Source organism: Cebus imitator, unplaced genomic scaffold, assembly GCF_001604975.1.
Source record: "Cebus imitator isolate Cc_AM_T3 unplaced genomic scaffold, Cebus_imitator-1.0 Scaffold40, whole genome shotgun sequence".
NCBI classification, from domain to species: domain Eukaryota; kingdom Metazoa; phylum Chordata; class Mammalia; order Primates; family Cebidae; genus Cebus; species Cebus imitator.
The window spans coordinates 8,266,858-8,286,693 of NW_016107355.1; the positions used below are offsets into that span (position 1 = coordinate 8,266,858).

General features: G+C 34.0%; 1 protein-coding gene across 2 annotated transcripts in view; it reads right to left on the reverse strand.

The window, feature by feature from the left end:
* GLRB (glycine receptor beta) overlaps nt 1-19,836 on the reverse strand; it is an 87,659-nt gene that overhangs the window by 7,782 nt on the left and 60,041 nt on the right. For both annotated transcript variants that reach the window (XM_017526029.2, XM_037737609.1), the window contains exons 5-9: nt 18,295-18,524; nt 18,107-18,189; nt 16,388-16,528; nt 11,209-11,361; nt 1,377-1,669 (exon numbers count right to left, since the gene is read on the reverse strand). In XM_017526029.2, the coding sequence (XP_017381518.1) occupies nt 1,377-1,669; nt 11,209-11,361; nt 16,388-16,528; nt 18,107-18,189; nt 18,295-18,524 (900 nt within the window). The remainder of the gene's footprint in view (nt 1-1,376; nt 1,670-11,208; nt 11,362-16,387; nt 16,529-18,106; nt 18,190-18,294; nt 18,525-19,836) is intronic.

Consider the following 19,836-nt stretch of genomic DNA (forward strand, 5'->3'; position numbering starts at 1 on the left):
ACAACAACAACAAAAAAAAAAACAAAAAATAAAACATACAGTAAAGCCTTAATATATCAATAATTACATTAAATGGAAATGATCTAAATATAACAATTCAAACAAGAGAGTGGCAGAGCAGTTTAAATGCCAAACACCAATTATATGTTGTCTACAAGAAACTCAGTTCAAATATAATGATATAGAAATATTGGATGTAGAAGTATGGAAAAGATACATTAAGGACAACATTTTAAGGACATGATAGCTCTAGACTAATGAGAATTTTATCCATATTCTTCATGAAAGGCATAAAGGATTTATAAGGCTTCAAGAAGCCTCCCTGAAGGTTTCAGCTAAGTATTTGAAGAGGGTCTGGGCTTTAGGCTCAGATAATGAGAACAATTGACTTAAATATTTTTTTAGTGGCCACAGGCAGCACCATATAAGCATAGTTCCTTTGCTTTTGCATCTAAAAACAACATGTGGTATACTCTAGCATTCTAGGTAAGGGGAGTAGTTGTCATTAACAAATTGATAGAGTAATTGTGGGGCCAGAAGAGAAGTATGCAAGGTAAGATTTTCAAGGTTACAAGATGGAATTGACCTATTGGTCTTCTGTGGAATTTACTGCTCTTAGCTCAGTGGAAATGGTCTTTTGGTTGACTGGTCCACCCATCCAGAGGTCACCAATGAGGGGCACTTTGGGGTAAATGGACAGCTAACCTTAATCCTTTACACAGCCTGGTGCTTTGAGATTAATCATTGCCCACTAGTCAATTGACTATAATCAATTGCCCATAATCAATTGACAAGGCAGGGTAATGGGGTAAAATCGCAAATATTCCTTCTCCTGCCACTCACTGCTGAGCAGGACAGATTTTTCACTGTGGGCATCATTTTCCTGATCCAGACATCCAATAAACAAATAGCCTGCCTGACATGTTCCATGTGAGGCTCTCTAACTTGATGGGGGAAATGGTGAGTGATTTAGTCATGAGCATGGGCTTCTCCAAGCGCTTTCATTTAAGGCAGATGATCAGTGATGCCCCACAGTCCTCTGGCCTTTCACTGAGATCTATTGAATGAGAAACAATAGGAAGGTCTGTGCTCCAGCAAAGTCTCCATATTCAATGGTGACCATCAAAACAGAATTGTATCCTTAAACTCAGTGCAAACTCCTCCAAAAATTTAATAAGGCATTAATTTTTTCCTTAAGTGGTTTTTGACCTAAATGTACACATTTCCCAAAAAGTGTGTTGTGCTCAGTTCCTTTGCATCTATGAGAGAAAAGCAAATGCCAATTTCATCCAAATTTGTCACATACACAAAGGTATCTCTCTTGACACTACAAAGAGGTTGGGGGAAACAATTTCATTGGATCATTTTACCCTTACCTGCAAAGTGCTAATATGAACAGGAGTCCCTGTTCCATTCACAGTATTCTTTTTAGCCACATTTCCACCTTTTCCATCTGCTTGCTCAGCCTTAGCAATCCTGGCTTTTTCTGCTTCAACCCTTTTGGGGTTGTTCAGCATCACTTGGACAACAGCATATTCCACCAGGGAAGCAAACCCAAAGAGAAGGCAAGCAATGAGCCACACATCAAGAGCCTTCACGTAGGAAACTTTGGGAAGCTCAGCAGCAAGTGTTGTGCACTCAGAGGCCAAGCTGAGGACTGAGAAGATACCTACAGAAACAGAAAGAGGAGTGAAAATTGTTTTTTATCCCTATGAGATGTTCTGCAGTCATCCCTCTGACTAAATCTGTCTCCAGTAACTTCCAATGGAGCATGAACAATTTGTCAGGTCCCCTTAAAGCTCAAAGACTAGAAGAAATTACAGGTACATGCCTTTTATGTAAGGATTATTGACTGTGGATAAGGATTTTGTAAATACTTAGTATTTAAAAAAATAAATAGAAATTTAACAAGGGTATAAAAATACAATTTAGAGACGTCTAAATTAAAGATGTCTAAAACTACTGTATAGTATAGTATCTCTCAGGAAGCCACAGAACTCTTATTAGACAGATTACATATTTTATTTTTCAGCTTTGTTTTAGATTTCAGTTACAGAGCTAAGTTTTGTCTCCATGAGCAACTAAATCAGAACATATAAAGCAATTTTCTGATAAGATTCATAATAAAAAAAAAACCTAATAGAGAAGACACAATAGGAAACATTCATGTTCAGTGAAAACATGTGATTCCAGCTTTTCAAAGAAAAGAATAAAATTCTGTTTCATGTAATAGTAACCCTTCATTGAAAGCTAACACATCATATACTAATTTAAGTGAAGTAATTGTCAGACTCCAAAGCACTGTAATAATTTATTGCTGTCTTTTCTTCCCATTTGCCACTCTCCCTTGCATTACCCTTTCTCTCTTTTTCCTTTCCTTCATATTTTCAAGAGAGGAAATGATGAAATATAACCTGCTGGCATGGGCCACCAGGAACACGATGAGTCAGAAAAAGAACCTCATTCAGTGTCAAGGGAGACTCACTTTTCTTGAAGTAGAAAACAGATCTGACTTGGCTCTGTGAGTTCACCTCATATACTGGGTTGAGTGTACTTTTTTCTTCTTAGATTTGGCCACTTATGAGAAATAATGTATATATCATCATTAATAATTAAATGTGAACTTGGCTCTCTTTTCCTTCCCATGAAATTGTAAGCACTATATTGGTATTAATAATCAGTTAAACACTGAAAAATCTATTATATCAATTGCATCATTTCAGATGTTTCTGAAGAATTTCAAGTTTTTTTTTTTTTTTGCTTTCAAGAACCTAAGATGCTCTCTATTAGAAAGAAATTCTTGAAGAAAATATAACTTCTGCAGATGAAAACAATATTCAATATATAACAACTTGATAAGCTCCTAGTTTACTTTTAGTGTAATTATCCTTGGCCCTAAGGAAAACTAAGTACTAGTTGATGGAACTATATTTTAAAAGTTAATGTAGGTCTTAATGTTTTCTAGCCCAGCAATGGAAAGCAACATAAAAATCCAAGACCTTATTAGTTGGTTATAGCCATGGGAATTAATTTGGCAAACCATCATTCTAAGTCAAAAATTTTAAGAAAAAATTTTTCTATTTTTTCTTAAATGTTATGAGTCAAACTACCAATCAAAAACAAGTCTGACTTAACTTGAGATAAACTATTTTGACACTATCCTTTGTGCTTACATAGCATTTCATACTGATCAATAACCTAGAAGATACTACGTTTTAGTAAGCTTAGTTGTATACCTGAATATTTATCCTGATAAATTAGAAATTTTATGATTAAATATAGAATAATTTCAGATTATAGAAGGCCTTCAGAATTCTGTAATGGTTTTTTTACACCATGTTTGGTAGAGAACATTCAGAAATTTGAAATAAAGAAAAGAGAAATTATATTATCAAAAGAATGTTTAAGTAGCATTACTTTGGAGTGGATATACAAAATAGACTGAGAAAGAAAAATAGTAGTTGTGGAAACAAAAGCCTAGGTTATGATATGATGGATGGGAAAGCATTTTCAAGAAAACATTTGAAAAGAGTTACTGATTCAAGGAAGAAGGAAAGAAATTAAGATAAAGTTATTAACAGAATGGCTGGAAGAGTTTCCATAAAAAGATGGGGAGGGACCTACAGAAAAGATGACTTTGTCAGTAAAACATTGAAAGATAAGATAAAGACTAGGAAACAAAGAACCCATGATCATGACACAGCACGGTGCACCTGGGAATCTGAAAGAATGTTTTGAAAAGATTAGCCAATATCATTCAGAAAGATATCTGAAAAGAAAGAGGACTTTGTGAGGTAAAGATGCTCTGGTGTCAGAAAAGGGAGACTGATTAAAGGAACAGATGAAGGGATTATCATTAAAAGGCATGACAGAATAGTTACAGATTTTGGAGGGAAAAAGGGGGAGTATTCATAATTCCATACATTCAGTTAGAAACAAAGGTAGTGAATCCAAGACTTTCATCGTTTCAGAGATATAAAAATGAAAATGAAATAAGTTAAGGAGAAGAATGTGAACACATACTATGTGCCTTATCTTTGAGAAATCATATTATGATAGAAACCACCTACTAGCATTTTCTGTCTAAAAATAAGGAATAGGAGCAAATAATGCTACTTTGAAAAAATATTTTAGCAATATCATAGCCTTCAAATAGAATTACTTCATTGTTCAATGGTACACAGTGAAATTATCAATTTTAATAAATTATAAACAGAAAGAAATGTAAAGCCATCACCCATAAAAGTGTGAATTTTTACAGTGTTAATATTACATTCTTAATAAATTATCCCCATGCTCCTTTTTAATAAATTCTAGGACTCTTTGGTATAATATTTCTAAAACACATTTAAATTATATAGACTTTATTTGTCAAACTACTTCCTCTATAGCATAAAAACAAATCAAACCTAGATTTTGACTCTGGCAAAATATCATGAAATTGATACTGACCCTTAACAATTAGATGTAGAGTCTTCGTCTAGGAAAAGTTAAAGCCAGCAAACGATATAAATTAAATTATTAATAAATAAGCTCTATAAGGAGGTTGAATTGAACAAAATCTTCCATAAAGAATTCAGGGTTGAAGTTACAGGTTATCAACATGTAGACAGAATTGTATAATGATAAAATCATCTCAATTATTCAAGATATGTATAGTAACCTTTATGATTGTCAATGGAATGTCCACAGATTTCTTGTCCAGCCAATCACACAGGAAGAATCTGCAAAATAATTCCCAAACAGCATATGTACTAGCAACATATTGGTAAAAAGGGAAAAATTAAAAACTAGAAAAAGAAAAGATAAGGAAAGAAAAGAGAGAAAAAAGAAAAGAGAGTTTAAAAAAGGAAAAGAAAAGAAATGGAAGGCAGAGAGAAAATTGAAAACTAGAAAAAGCAAAGAGAAGAAAAGACAAGGAAAGAAAAGAGAGAAAAAAGAAAAGAATAGAGAGTTTACAAAAGGAAAAGAAAAGAAATGGAAGGAGAAACAGTATGGCATTTGCTATTAATAAACAATGCCATGAACCAACAGAGCAGGTCCAGGAGCAATTCAAGTGCATGCATGCCAACGCCTGTCTCAGCTCCAAATCATTTATCTCATGCTGTGGTAAACACCAGATTTGTACATATGGAGTTATTAATAAAATGAAAATTCATTTAAAAGTACTACTATTAATAAATTATAATAGCATATTGTTATTTCATAATTTTTAGTGGAAGAATACTAAAAGGGAACTTTGACCCAAATTATTAGTCCTTTTATATTTATAATTGAAAGTTATTTGTTAAAAAAACAATGTATTCTAAAGGGCAGCAACTACAGTATTTTATGTAACAGGAAAAGATATAGTATAGTTTACTTAGTTAAGAGTATTACAAACATTGCTTCAATAGTTCCGTGCATAATTACTACCATACATAGAGAAATAGCTTAAGACAAAAGTCATTACCTAAAATTCGCCAAGGAATTTTTGATGCTTGTTAACAATGGGGAAAGTAAATCACAAAAAGACTTGGGTGAAAAATGAAAGTAGAATACAAAACTAATTTTTTTAGAAAGCAAAATAAGTCTAGGGCAATTTAAAGTAATTACTTTATGCTCTATGTTGTCTGCTAGCTTTTAAAAAATAAAAACTACAGGCCGTAACAGAGATTGGTAAACTTATTTATTTAATCCTTTGGGAGAATGTAGGGGGAAAACAGTAGAGTAAGGAAAGATACGCAGAATCAAAACAGCTATATTAACTGGATATCCTGAAATTTAGTCTGAGTCAGTATTATTTCCTTTTCTTTTCAGATAAAATTATAATTTTGTGTCTAATAACAGACCTTCCAAATACCTTCAGGATAATTCCGTAATTATAATTGAAGATCTTAACACCTCTCACTAATAACTAGACAAAAGAGATAAAAGATTTCAACAGAGCTACTAACCAACTTGACTGTAAGGATACTTACAGAATACAACAACAAACAATGACTAACGCACACTGCAAGTGCACATGATGTGGTTACCAGAAGGTATTTGCTAGACTGGGCTGTTTAAAAAAGAGTCTCAACAAACATAAAAGAATTGACATACGTGAGTATATTATCCTGCAAAAATTGAATTAAATTAGAAAGCAATCATATTCAGGTACCCAGAAAAACTCTAAATACATTTCTAAAGAGTGCCAGAAAAACTCTAAATACACTTCCAAAGAATCTATGGGGCAAAGAAGAAATCACAAGATAAGTTACAAAATATTTCAACTGAAAGATGAAAATACAGTACACCAAAATTTGTGTACTGAAGTTAAAGCAATGCTTACAGGAAAATTTACAACTATAAATGTCCACGTTAAAAAAGAAGACAAATCTAAAACCAATTATCTGAGTCATACTTTAAGCATTCACAAAGAGATCAAATTAAATACAAAGTAAGTAGAAAGGAAATAATAAATATAGCTAAAATCAATAAAAAGGAAAATAAACAAATAGAGAAAATTAATGAGATAAAAGTGGTGCTTTGAAAATACTGGTTTTAAAAAAAGCCTTTAGTTTTAGTGATCAAGAAAATAAACAGAAAATCACAATTTAATCATATCAGGAATGAAAGATGGGACATTATTACTACAGCCTGACATTAAAAGGAAAAGGGAATACTATGAACACTTTTTGTCCTAGTAATTCACAACTCATCTAACATCTAGAAATCAATTGGTATAATTCACCAAATAAGAGGTGAATTACATTGGCCCACACAAATGTTTAAATATCTACCCATCTACTTCCCTCTGTGCCCATATACTCTGCCTTCTCTTCTGATACAATGGACCAGGGATCAGCAAACTATGACCTGTAGGCCAATTTGACCCATCTATTTTATAAATAAAGTTTTGTTAGAACACATCCATACTTGCTCAGTTTTATATTGTCTGTGGCTGCTTTACCATAGAACATACAACAGCAGAGTTTAATGGAGTGACAGAAACTATACGGTGCATAAACCTCAAATATCTATTCTTTGGCCTTTTGTAGGAGTTTGCTTATCTTTGGGGCAAACACATTTTGCTCCTAGTGAAGGGCAGTATCTCCATTTCCTGGATCTCATTCCCACTTCCTTTCTCAAGGTCACTGCTCCTGCCCTTTTTCCATCTCTCAATTTTTCCTTCACTACTGGCTGTCCATCATCAAAAATAAACTAAACATACTATGAATTTATCTACCTTTAAAAAATGAAAAAACTCTCTTGACTTTTATTCTTACCCTAGCTATTTTCCCATTCTTCTTTTTATAGCTAACAACCTCCAATGAGTTATTTATACTAGATAACTCCAATCCTTCCCCTCATCTTCTTTCTTGAAGCCACTCCAATCAGGCTTTCTTCTTCTCACTTCAAAGAAACTGTCCATTTCACAGACTCCAATGACCTTCCCAGCTCCTTTAACCTAATGGTAATCTTTAGCTCTAAAAGTAAGTCAATGATCTATGAGCAGTTGGTTGATCACTTTCTTGACCCAGAAATACTTTCTCCGCTTGACTTTTAGGAAACCACACTATACTGTTTTTTCCTCATTTTCTCAGTCCCTCTTAGAAGTAGATTTCTCTGCTTACACTCACTCCCCTGTGATTCCAACCAGAGATTGAAAACCCTGTACATTTTGACAAAATTTAAGTTCCTACTTCAGTTCTAAAATTGCCAAGTAAACCCAGACTTGAATGTCCAACTGCCTGTCTGATATCTCCTCCTAGCTGACATTGTAACCTTAACATGTCTAAAGCAAATTTCCTGGCCTGCCTAACTTCTCAAACCCACAGTATTTACGTGTACCTTTTCCCATCTTGGCTCATGTCAATTTCATCTTTCTAGTTTTTCATCCAAAATAATCTTGGTGTCAACCCTGACTGCTTTCTTTAGTCTCCCATTCAGCATACCTACAAATACCTTTTATCTCAATCTTCACTACCATCCATCATCAATTTTTTTTTGAGACAGTCTCACTCTGTTGCCCAGGCTGCACTGTAATGATATAAACTCAGCTCACTGCAACTTCTGCATTCCAGGTTCAAGCAATTCTGCCTCAGCCTCCTGAGTAACTGGATTACAGGTGCCCACCAACACACCCAGCTAATTTTTGTATTTTTAGTAGAGACAGGGTTTCACCATGTTAGCCAGGCTGGTCTCCACCTCCTGACCTCAGCTGATTTGCCCACTTGGCCTCCCAAAGTGCTGGGATTACAGGCGTGAGCCACCATGCTCGGCCTCATCATCAAATATTTATCGGCACCTGCACTACTACTCACTAGCCCAAACCATGATTATTTACCTGAATTACTGCAATTGCTTCCTAACTACTTTCCCTGCTTCTACCCTTGCCTCATGTAATTCTGTTCTCAAGAAATTAGGCAAAGAGATCTGTTTAAAATTTAGTCAGATCACGTGTAAAAGCCTTTAGGGACTTTCTGTTTCACACCGAATAAAAACCAAAATTGGCTGGGCATGGTGGCCCACACCTGTTATCCCAGCACTTTGGGAGGCTGAGATGGGTGGATTGCTTGAGTTCAGGAGGAGTTTGAGACCAGTCTGGCCAACATGGTGAAACCCCGTCTCTACTAAAAATACAAAAATTAGCCGAGCGTGGTGGCGGGTGCCTGTAATCCTAGCTACTCAGGAGGCTGAGGCAGGAGAATTGCTTGAACATGGCGGGTGGAGGTTACAGTGAGCCAAGATTGGGCCAGTGCACTCCAGCTTGGGTGGCAGAGGGAGACTTTGTCTCAAACAAAACAAAACAAAGTCATCAGGATGCCTTAGCTGATGCTACGTAGACCACCCCTCATCACTGTTATCTTTCTGATCTCCTTTCCCACTACTCTCCCTTTGACTTGCTGTGTTCCAGCCACACTGCCTTCCCTGTTTCCCCAATGTCCAAGCATGCTCCTGCCTCAGGAATGCAGCCAGGATGATCACTCTCTGGCCCACTGTGTCCTAGAAATGACTCATTTCTTCACTTCCTTCATTCCTCTATCTGGTATCACCCTCTCACTGAGGCCTTTCTAACATGCAGTTTGCTACCTCCAAACTTACTATCCTACATCACTATCTTACATGTGATCTATTATATTTATTTGGTGTCTGTTTCTTCCCAATAACATATATACTCGTTGAAACAAAGTGTTTTTAACGTACTTTATAAACTGCTTATTAGCTGTTTATTTTGTTAACTACATCCCCATCTTCTTGAATAGTACCTAGCACATAGCACCAAACAAATACTTGCTGAAGAAATCAAAATACGTAGAAGTGCTTTGCAAACTGTAAAGCAATACAAAAATGTAGCACATTATTAACTCCCGAATGTGAAATATAGGGTTTCACATTCGGGAGTTAATAATACTTAATTCTCTGGAGCTTCTCAGATATTTTTATCATCGCTGTTGATATTTCAGCAGAGTTATTGTTAAAGAAGTTAATCTGTTGTCCAACTTGTCACAGTTAGTAAATACAGAACTGGCTTTCAAACACAGGTTAACTCTAGAGATTGACTTTCAGCCATTGAACAATTCTCCACATGACAGGTCTCCTGGATATTGAATCACAGCTCAGGGACCTGGGATCAGAAGCTCTGCAATGAATGGAGATGAAAAATCCTTACAAGGATATGTCAGAAATTGGGATGTCTCCAAAGTACTCTTGAAAGCCTGACGTTTATCTCACTGCATGAACATAAGGAACTTCCAGTAAACAACAACAACAACAAAATTATTTGAGAGAAATATACATGTTTGACAAGTCTAAGAATGTAAATTCAGGTTTTTTGGTTATTTTCCCAGTAAATATAATGCGTAGTTAATTTTTATTCATGGTGAAATTTCCTTCACTTTTGGTTATAGATTTAGTCTGTGTGATTTCTATTCGGTGTAAAAAAACAAATTTCTTACTCATACGACATTGCCATTTTCATGGATTCTTTCCTAGTTTCCTACTCTTTAAGATCTGTATTTCATTTAATTCCTCCAATAAGTCAGGAGGGAGATTTGCACAAGGCCTCTCCAATGGAAGAAAATTTAAATGTGGCAACCACAAACTCACTGAGGAGGTGAGACATATCACAGTCTCACCTGTGTGAGTAACAGGTGATATTCAGAAAACACACAGACACACAGTGATAGAAAAAATTGGAAATACTCCAAGCAACCAAAATTTGTTTCCTCAATGTACATATTTTGAGGTTTGTTCACTTTGTCCATAGGAAGGGCTCTTGCTTATTTCCTTAAGCAAAAGCTTTTTAGTCATTATACAGACACAATTTTCAAAAGACTGGCTGGTGGTGTTTCTTTCTTTTTTTTTTTTTTCTTTTTTTTTGAGACAGAATCTGGCTCTGTTACCAGGTGCCAGGCTGGAGTGCAGTGGCACAATCTCATCTCACTGCAACCTCCGCCTCCCGGGTTCAAGCAATTCTTCTGCCTCAGCCTCCCGAGTAGCTGGGACTACAGGCATGCGCCATCATGCTCAGCTAATTTTTGTATCATTTAGTAGAGATAGGGTTTCACCATGTTGGCCAGGATGGTCTCGATCTCTTGACCTTGTGATCTACCCACCTCGGCCTCCCAAAGTGCTGGGATTACAGGCGTGAGCCACCATGCCCAGCCAACTGGCTGGTGGTATTTCTATGTCACAGCATTGAAAATAAACTGGAGAGCAAGGGCCCTCAAAGGAGAGCCAACCAGGCCTAACCCTAATTAGTCACCCCTGTGATATAGCACACAATAACCAATGGTTGGGAAAATGATGGCTACATAATTTTTCTTAATTTTTTTAAAAAACAAATATTACTATTCCCTGACTAAGCATATGTGATAATACATACCATTTTTTAGAAAGATTTCCTTCAACATAGTTATTCATTTTTAAGTTTGGCACTACTGAAGGTTTTAGACACAGTTATCTGTGAAAATCACTTATAAATAATTATTTCATGACAGAAAAATAGATTAACTGCTTATAATACCCCAAGGACATGAAAAGAGAAACTTAGCTTAATTATAGAGTACATAAACATTGAGAAAATCTAGTTCAATATCGAGTTTGGAAGAAAGTCTTTAAACACTGAAATTGGTTGTTAAAAATTCTAAAACTCATTGTTTCAAAGTAGTTGATTATATGGTAAGTTAGAGAAAGGTATAAGCTGTTCTTAATGTGACAAAAAAGCATGGAACACCGTACCCAGGGGCACTCTGGCAGCACTCGCGTCCGGGTTGATCCAGAAGGAAAGCCAGGAGAGAACCACAATGAGCAGGGTTGGGGCATAGACCCCCATCATGTAAAAGCCGACCTGCCTCCTCAGGGTGAAGATGACTTCCACACATGTGTAGTAGCCTTTTAGAAGCAAACACATTCAAGGCATGAGGTTCTCACCCACACAGAATAGCAAACATCAATGACAGACCTGGAAACGGTAAGTCACTTCTATTTGAGGCAATTTCACAGAGTAAATGCCTCAAAAAAGTTTTTCTTTACAGATATATACTTTATGTGATCTAAAAGGGTGACATTATGAAACCAGTTTCAGCTGACCTTTCACAACTTCATTATGACATTGAAAAATAGATCCCACATGCTGCTCCACTGTGTCAGTGTCTAGCTTTTTAGGTCATTGTTCAGAGAATTGGCAATAGAGTTGAACTTTTCCTTACCCGTGGGTACTCTCAGGGCAATGATCTAAAGGAGTCATATAGGCAGTAGTAAATCAAAGTAGAACAAGTCTAAAAAGAAACAGTCCAGGACTACACATTATCAGTATAAGTTTTCAGCCAGATGTACCACTTCTTATCTAGGGTGGATGGCAGTCTACAATAACTCTCATATACAGATAAACCTTACAAATTAAGAAGGTATTGGAAGTAAACATTAGCAAGTATACAAAGTCAGTGTTTTCGATCCATATACATAAAAGATGTATATGGTGCAAACATCTGATATTCCTCTCAATTCTCTCCCCACCTTTACTTCAGGCTCTCAAAGGTACTCCAATTGAAAAAAACAATGAAAAAACAAACAAAAAAATCTTTGATTTTCATATGCCAAGACAAATGCAGAAATTGTTTTACAGTCAATTCTAGAGTGGCCATGACATCAACTAGTCCCCCAAATTAATCATAAATTATGGGCGGCCTCATAATAGTCTTTGCTGCCTTGAGAAAGAAAATGTTAACACGAAAATGCTCACGGTACTGCGTTCAAATAGAAAAGGCATTTCCAGATGTTCGAGATTATTTCTTAAATGTTTGGTCCTTTCATTTAGCTATTTAAATATAATATTTAATGCCAAAAGTGCTTAATTTAGATAAGAATGCCATTTACCCTTTAACAAATGTAAGATTATGCATAACTAGCAAAAAGTTAAAATATCTGTAATTGTTTTCTGTTTAAACTCTATACAATGTTTTTTAAATGGTGAAACAAATAAATGAACAATAAACAAATGAAACAAATAAATGAAACAATTATGGGGGAAATGTTACTTTTTCCTGTTTTATACTTTAAAAATAATATTTACCTGATCTTCTTAATTGAAAAGAATATGCATATATCTAACACAAGAATAATCTACATATTAATAGCACCTGCAGCAGTATTTGCACAGAATAGGACCTTTATAAACATGGAATATAAGAATAGTTATTTATACCCTCAACAAATAGATTAGAAACCTTTTCCTTTCCCAATGAGGTTTAGAATCATTGCCTTCTCTGAGAGGTTATGCAGACAGTAGAGCTAATATGTGACGAAAATGGTTGTTTTCAACTGAAATAAATTCTAATTATGCCAAATGCTTCTATATTTTATTAAAGACAAGAAATGCAAGTGTTTCTTTTTTACCATTTAATTTCATTAAAACTAGGCACTATATCAAGTCATTCACAGGTTTTAAAAGGATGTAAAAAACGTAACAATGAAAAATCTCCCTTCCTTTTCTTTCCCCACCATTCACCTTAACTCCCTGCTGGACAAATAAGAACATATGTTTCTAACTAACAATCCCCTGCAATACTTCAAAAATAGAATCTTTCATAAGTACAACTGCTACAATTAAGAAGGCTCAAAGTATTTCCTAAAATTGATTCTGAAGTGCATCACTTTGTAATAGCATCATTAAGTCAAATTAGTTTTCTATTCACCGAGTGCATATGAAATGTGTTTCTCAAAAAATTACATATTTTTAAGTATTCTCAGTTGACACAAATATTATAACAACTTACTACAAAGTAGCATACTTTAAAATAAAATTTTGCATTCCATCCCATTATGTTTAAATGATAGCCCATTAACATGAGTCCTGTGATTTGAAGCAAGTTTCCACCATGTCCCTTTTTATGAAAGTACCCATTAGGGGAGCTTCGCAAGACCTGGATGCATTTAGCAGTAAAATACATGCTTGGATATTATAGTGATTTGCTCCATAAACTTTTATAAGAAACATTTCTTGATTTTTTTTTGTTTGATCTTTTCCTAGTACTGTTACATTTATGAGAGGCAGGTGGGCAGCTAATTGATATAAATGTTCATTGGGCAAATTCAATTTACTTTCTATTTCCTGTGAAGTTTTATTCCATTATTCACTCAGGCTTCCAATTTGAGTATTTTTGTATACTTGCTTTCCCACATATTTCTCCACTTTTGCTATTTCTATAATCATAAAATCATAATTTTAATAAAGTTGAAGCTGCATTATTATATCTATGCAAATTAAATATTGGCTATCATTTTTATATATTGTTCACATATATATTTATACACTCACATTGTTGTACACTGTTAAGTATTGAATGTATTTTCAACATCTTATTATTCTAAACATATTTCTAATTATCCAAACGTTAAAATATATTTTATCTATATTCATGCAATAATTCATGTAAGAACTGATCAAGTCCCTGAAACATACTAAGTGCCAAAAAATATTTTTAGGTATAAGTTGTTTTGTCATTATTTTCTGTAGCTAATGAGATTTCAGTGAGTTATTTATGACTCAAAAAATACTACAAAAAACTTACAACTCTTAAGTAATCCCCAAAATTCTGTCTACCATAGCACATTTTCTAATTTTATTCTAAGAGCTAAAATGAATAATATTTTACTTGTTTACTACATCAGAATATGGTTCTCTAAAGGGCAGGGACCTTTCTTTTATTCACTACTGAGTCCCTAAATGAAGAATTTTTTTTAAGTAGAGCTTAAAAGTGAAAAAATGAACACTCCTAGGACTTTCAAAGTTATTACATAATCATGTGCTATTACATAAAATTACAAATAAAGTTGCTAGTGTCATTTTCATCTCTAAGAAGTTTAAAAATTCAAAAGGGTCTCCTTCAAATTTCTCAAAACAATTTAGACACTACTCATTTTGAAATGTTTAGCGTATAATCTGGATGTAGGTAACAATTTTCAAAGTATAGTAGGACTCCACAGGTATTAACAGTATAGCAATATCAGGTTCCCTCTCCCACAGCATCACTGTAACTGTATGACCTTGGGCAAGTGTCTGTTTCATTAGCCTAACATGTAAAATGAGGATAATAAAATTACTTAATCCATAGAATTGTTGGGAGGATTAAATTAAATAATTTCTGCAAAGAACTAAAAACAATGCCTAGTATAGGAAGAGATCAAAAACTTATCTGCTAAGTACGTGTTCATTTTTTGTTTGTTTTCGAGACAGAGTCTCACTCTGCTGCCCAGGCTGGAGTGTGGAGTGCAGTGGCACGATCTCGGCTCACTGCAATCTCTGCCTCCCGGGTACAAGCGATTATGCCGCCACTCCTGACCTCATAATTCGCCCATCTCGGCCTCCCGAAGTGCTGGGATTACAGGTGTGAGCCATCGTGCCTGGCCTAAGTACACGTTCTTATACAACAGTCTCAAAAATCCCAAATACTATGGTCTTCTTAATTTGTATGATTGGGAGATGGAATACTACTCTTAGTCCCATGGCTGACAGTAATTTGCCTGGTGATATTTAATAAGTAATAAGTCACCAGTAATAAGTAATTTAATAAGTAATTTATTCACTCTGCTCTTCAGTTATTTTATGCATTAAATAAAGGAGCTGGCTTAGAATTATCAATTAGATCACTTCCACATCTAACAATCTATCTATGACTTCTTCATTGAATATTTTGATGACCAAATTTTTAGTAGCTCTCCATTTTTACTTTTAAAAACCTTGATAATTATATAGCAATATATTTGACTATTGTCTCTCTTTTCCTAATGTACTATAAGCTTTAAGAAGAAGGAATGTTTACATATTAAAGCTATATCATTTGCTGATGTATTTCAAAGTCAACAACAGATTCTTAAACCAACTGTATCCCCAAGTTGCACAGCATTGTCTTTATTATAACTCTGTATATATGTAAATGTTCTGTCCACCTCTTAATATCAACAGGACTGTTTTAAATTATATATTGCCTTGATGTTGTCAAGAAGACAGGATTCTAGCTCAAACATCTGATCTCTCTCAGTTCTGCACAATTAAACTAAATACATTTTATTTTTTCAAGTCAACATGTATTTGGCAATAAAGTTAAGCTTTAATTATATCTGTTTCTGAATATTTTTGTTATAAGTTACCTCCAAAGGCAGAATTAGAATTGTGTGATGATTTACATGTTGAACTGATTATTATTACTAATGTAATAATCAAAATTGAATAATCTTATTTATATTGCTAAGTGAAATGACACTATATTCAGTATCTAAAACCTTCACTAACCTAGAACTACCAGCAGAAAATCAAAGGTTGAACACTAATCATACTATGACAGGACTGAGTAGTAAGTACCGTACTTTCTGTAAAAGCTCAATGTAATTTAATGAATGAGGTTAATTTGTTGTCCTTTTCATAATTTGCTGTTCTGTGACCCAGGTCAAGAAGACTGTACAGGGACTATTTACTGATGTCTAAGTATTTCACACTCTTATTGCTTACTCCATAGCATAAGGAGCAATGCGTTTTAAAATTAAGAATATCCATCTAAAAACTACCCAAGAGACAATGGATGAACAAACACAGATTATATTATTCATATTTAAAATGTTCAGCCCCAAATGGAATCCTACCAGAAGCAGAATTCCTTGACAACACCTGAAAACCACTACCTGAAAGAGTTTTCATTACTAACATAAACAACTGAAAAATCAAGTATGTCTATCTAATAATTAAAAGTTCAAAAACCTTTATTAATACAATTCTGTGAAAGATTTAAGTATATGAATGTAAAGACAAACAATTTGCTAGTTTAATTTTAAGTTTCATCTCATTCTTTTTACTCTCTCCTTGGCTATATATTAATTAAAATGTATCTTAGAAATAGAACTTTATTTAAAGAATGTTACTTACCAGTGCCTTTATAGTATTTTGTACAGTTACCATATTCAATATCCTCCTTTTTAATATCAAATTGAGGCAAGGCAATTTTTTCTAACTGCACAGGATCCCCTGACTGCCAGATAAACCGTAAATCATCAGTTGTGTAACCAACTATAAACAAAAGTAAATAAATATGTTAGTTTAAAATATAATTCATTATTTTAAAATATTTTAATAATCCAAATATTAAACATAACAAAGGAAAGAAAATAAGGCCTTCTTATATAAAATTGTAGTTTAAAATGTAAAGAGGTCAAATCCATGGTCACTAATGGAAATACTAGTATAAGCATTAAATGAAGATACTTCTCTTAAAGAAAGAGCAAGCTAAATCAGCATATTGCACAGAGTTAAAATCCTAGGGCATCATACACAATAACTCATTTCTCCATCTTAGAATTATTTTTAACAATCATTAATCAAAAGGTAATAAACAAGTGATGCAAGCTTTCTGAATTTATACATTTGCAAACATGCAATATGCTACCTGGGATTTTTAAAAGAAATGTAAGCATTGAAACTTCTAATTTTTTTTAGAAATCACTGCAAAATTCCCTAAAAGGATTTGTATGACCATAGAAGGGCAATATAGTAAGCTCTCAAAGGGACATAATTACAGCATCATTTTAGCATCCTGAAGCATACATTTTGGGCTTAGGTATGTGGCTACAATTTAAAGAATTTTATAGCACACACTAGTCAACTATCGAACTCTAAAGTGCATGTATTTTTGAAAGTAATGCTTTAGTGCATCCGGTAATGGAATCAAAATCTAAATATACTGTTGGAAGTTTTATACAAGTCTATATTGACATATAGGCACTCATACACAACACATACAAAAACATAAACACATGCAAACATATAAACACACTTACATGTGCAAAATCTCATTTTATAGTTAGAAAGAAATAAATGCTGCTCAAGTTTAGGATCCATTTCAGTACATTACTTAAAAACAGCCACAAAGTAACTTTAGACATATAATCTAGAATACATAGACAAGATATTTTACCAGGATATTATTCTTCACTCTCTAAGGAAATAGATGAACTTATTATAAGATGATTCATGTATTCAGGCTAAACATTCCTTGCATTTGTGTTAATTTTTCAAGGTTTATGTCTTACTTTTATTTTCAAAAGATAAGCATCATGAGAAATTAATATATTTTATAGATAATAATTTCAATTAATCCACCTAGTATGCCTTTTAGTAACTCAAAAAAATATGATCAAAGAAACATAAAATAATACAATTTTGTAAAAAATTGTTTAAATTTATTTACACTTATAGTAAATGAATGTTAGCTTGATTTACAGAATATTTTTCAATGCTTTCTAAATTTTCTGCTAAGAAAATGTGGTTTCAACATTGGAAATGCTATTGAAATAAGGACATGATTTTCTCTTGTACCTTGCCTGTATTGCTAATTCAAATAACAATGGCAATTAGAATGTTAGAGTATACACCTACATCAATGAACTGAAATAAGACTAGTATGAAAATGATTTATCTTAATACAAGTTAATACAGTATTAATAAAAGGGTAACTATAATTTCCCTAAATAAATTATTTATGACTATTTATAATCAAAGCACCAATTTGTTATCTAAGATGTCAGTAGAAGGTATTTCCCAGACATTTTAAACACATTATCATAATCAATTAGATTCTCATTTACATACAGCTCTCCAGTTGCATCTTGCAACGTTGTGTATCCATGGGAAACAACGTCAAGTCCAAAGGGCATGAAAGAGTAATAGATAATCTGAAAGTAGAAACGCATCTTAGAAATAATTTAATATACTTCTCTGTCATCCATTGATTTTAGAAGGAAAATATATATGCACAAATATTAAATATAAAAGAGTACCTCATGCTGACAAGGACATCTCCATCACGAAAAATAAAGAGGAGGATGTTTTCCTGGGTTACATCATGAAAGTTGGCACTTTTTTCATTTGCAAAAAATAAATCAGGTTTCCATAAACACTTATACATCGTTGGATCCACTGTCAGTGCATCTGAACCCCTAAAATCACTGGGAAGCTTCAGCCTGGGGTCATTCCATTTTTGTCTCAGGAAGATGTTAACTCTATAGTCCTGAGAAAAAGGTACATGCATGCACATGTGTATGTTTATTGCTTATTAAAGAACTTATTCAGCCACAAAACAAAAAGAGATACAATGATTAGTGGCACAAATATTTTTGTTCTTCCACTATCAACCAGGATCACAACAACTGCTTCACAAAAGAAGAGCTCCATTAGCAGGATAAAGAAACTTGACTCTACGTAATTACTCTCTACAGACATTCTGTAGCACTTGCTAGCTCAAACATCAGAATACAACCTTATTGATAGTTCCTTTACCTTTATACAAACACCAGTTACTACAGTTGATTAGGCGGTAGTACAATAAAAGCATGAGAACCACTAAATATTGCTATCATTCTTCCCATAACCTTTTTGTCCAAATATACATATATCTTAAAATTAAAATTCATAATGAAATTTAGATTATTACTTAATATTTGATGATCATTGTGACACGTACAAAACTTAATTCAAGAATGTCCAAGACTAAAAGCCTATCTTTCTCATAAAGTGAAGGCTTTCAACAGATACAATGTGGCGAAAGTTTTTATCCATTCCTGGAAGACATGCATGGCCCTCTACTTTAGAGGGAATACACATTAGTTTCAAGCATTTCCTTATAAAATATGAATTATATAACCTTAGCAAAAGCATGTGGGTGATAGCCACTCGATATTATTTTGAACACTCAATAGTATTCAATTTAAATTATTTGCTAAAAAACTTCCTTGAAATAATTTGCCAAAGTTATTGGCATTCTAAAACTATACACACTGAAAATTATTATATTACAGTCTGTTGTCATGCTGCCAATAAAGACATACCTAAGACTGGCTAATGTATAAAGGAAAGAGGTTCAATTGACTCACATTTCACATGCGATAGGAGGCTTCACAATCATGGCAGAAGGTGAAGGAGGAGCAAAGGCATGACTTACATGGCGGCAGGCAAGATAGCATGTGCAGGGGAGCTCTCCTTTATAAAACCATGAGATCTCATGAGACTTACTCACTATCACAAGAGCAGCAGGGAAAAGACCTGCCCCATGATTCAATTACCTACCACTAAGTCTCTTCTACAACATGTGGGAATTATGGGAGCCACAATTCAAGATGAGATTTTGGTGGGGAACAGCCAAACCATGTCACCTCCTTTAAGTGCTATGTTTTATCAAGGTAAATAACCAAAACCCTGTAACTTTGTAGTTCAACCATTGTGGAAGACAGTGTGGCGATTCCTCAAGGACATAGAAATAGAAATTCCATTTGACCCAGCAATCCCATTACTGGGTATATATCCAAAGGATTACAAATCGTTCT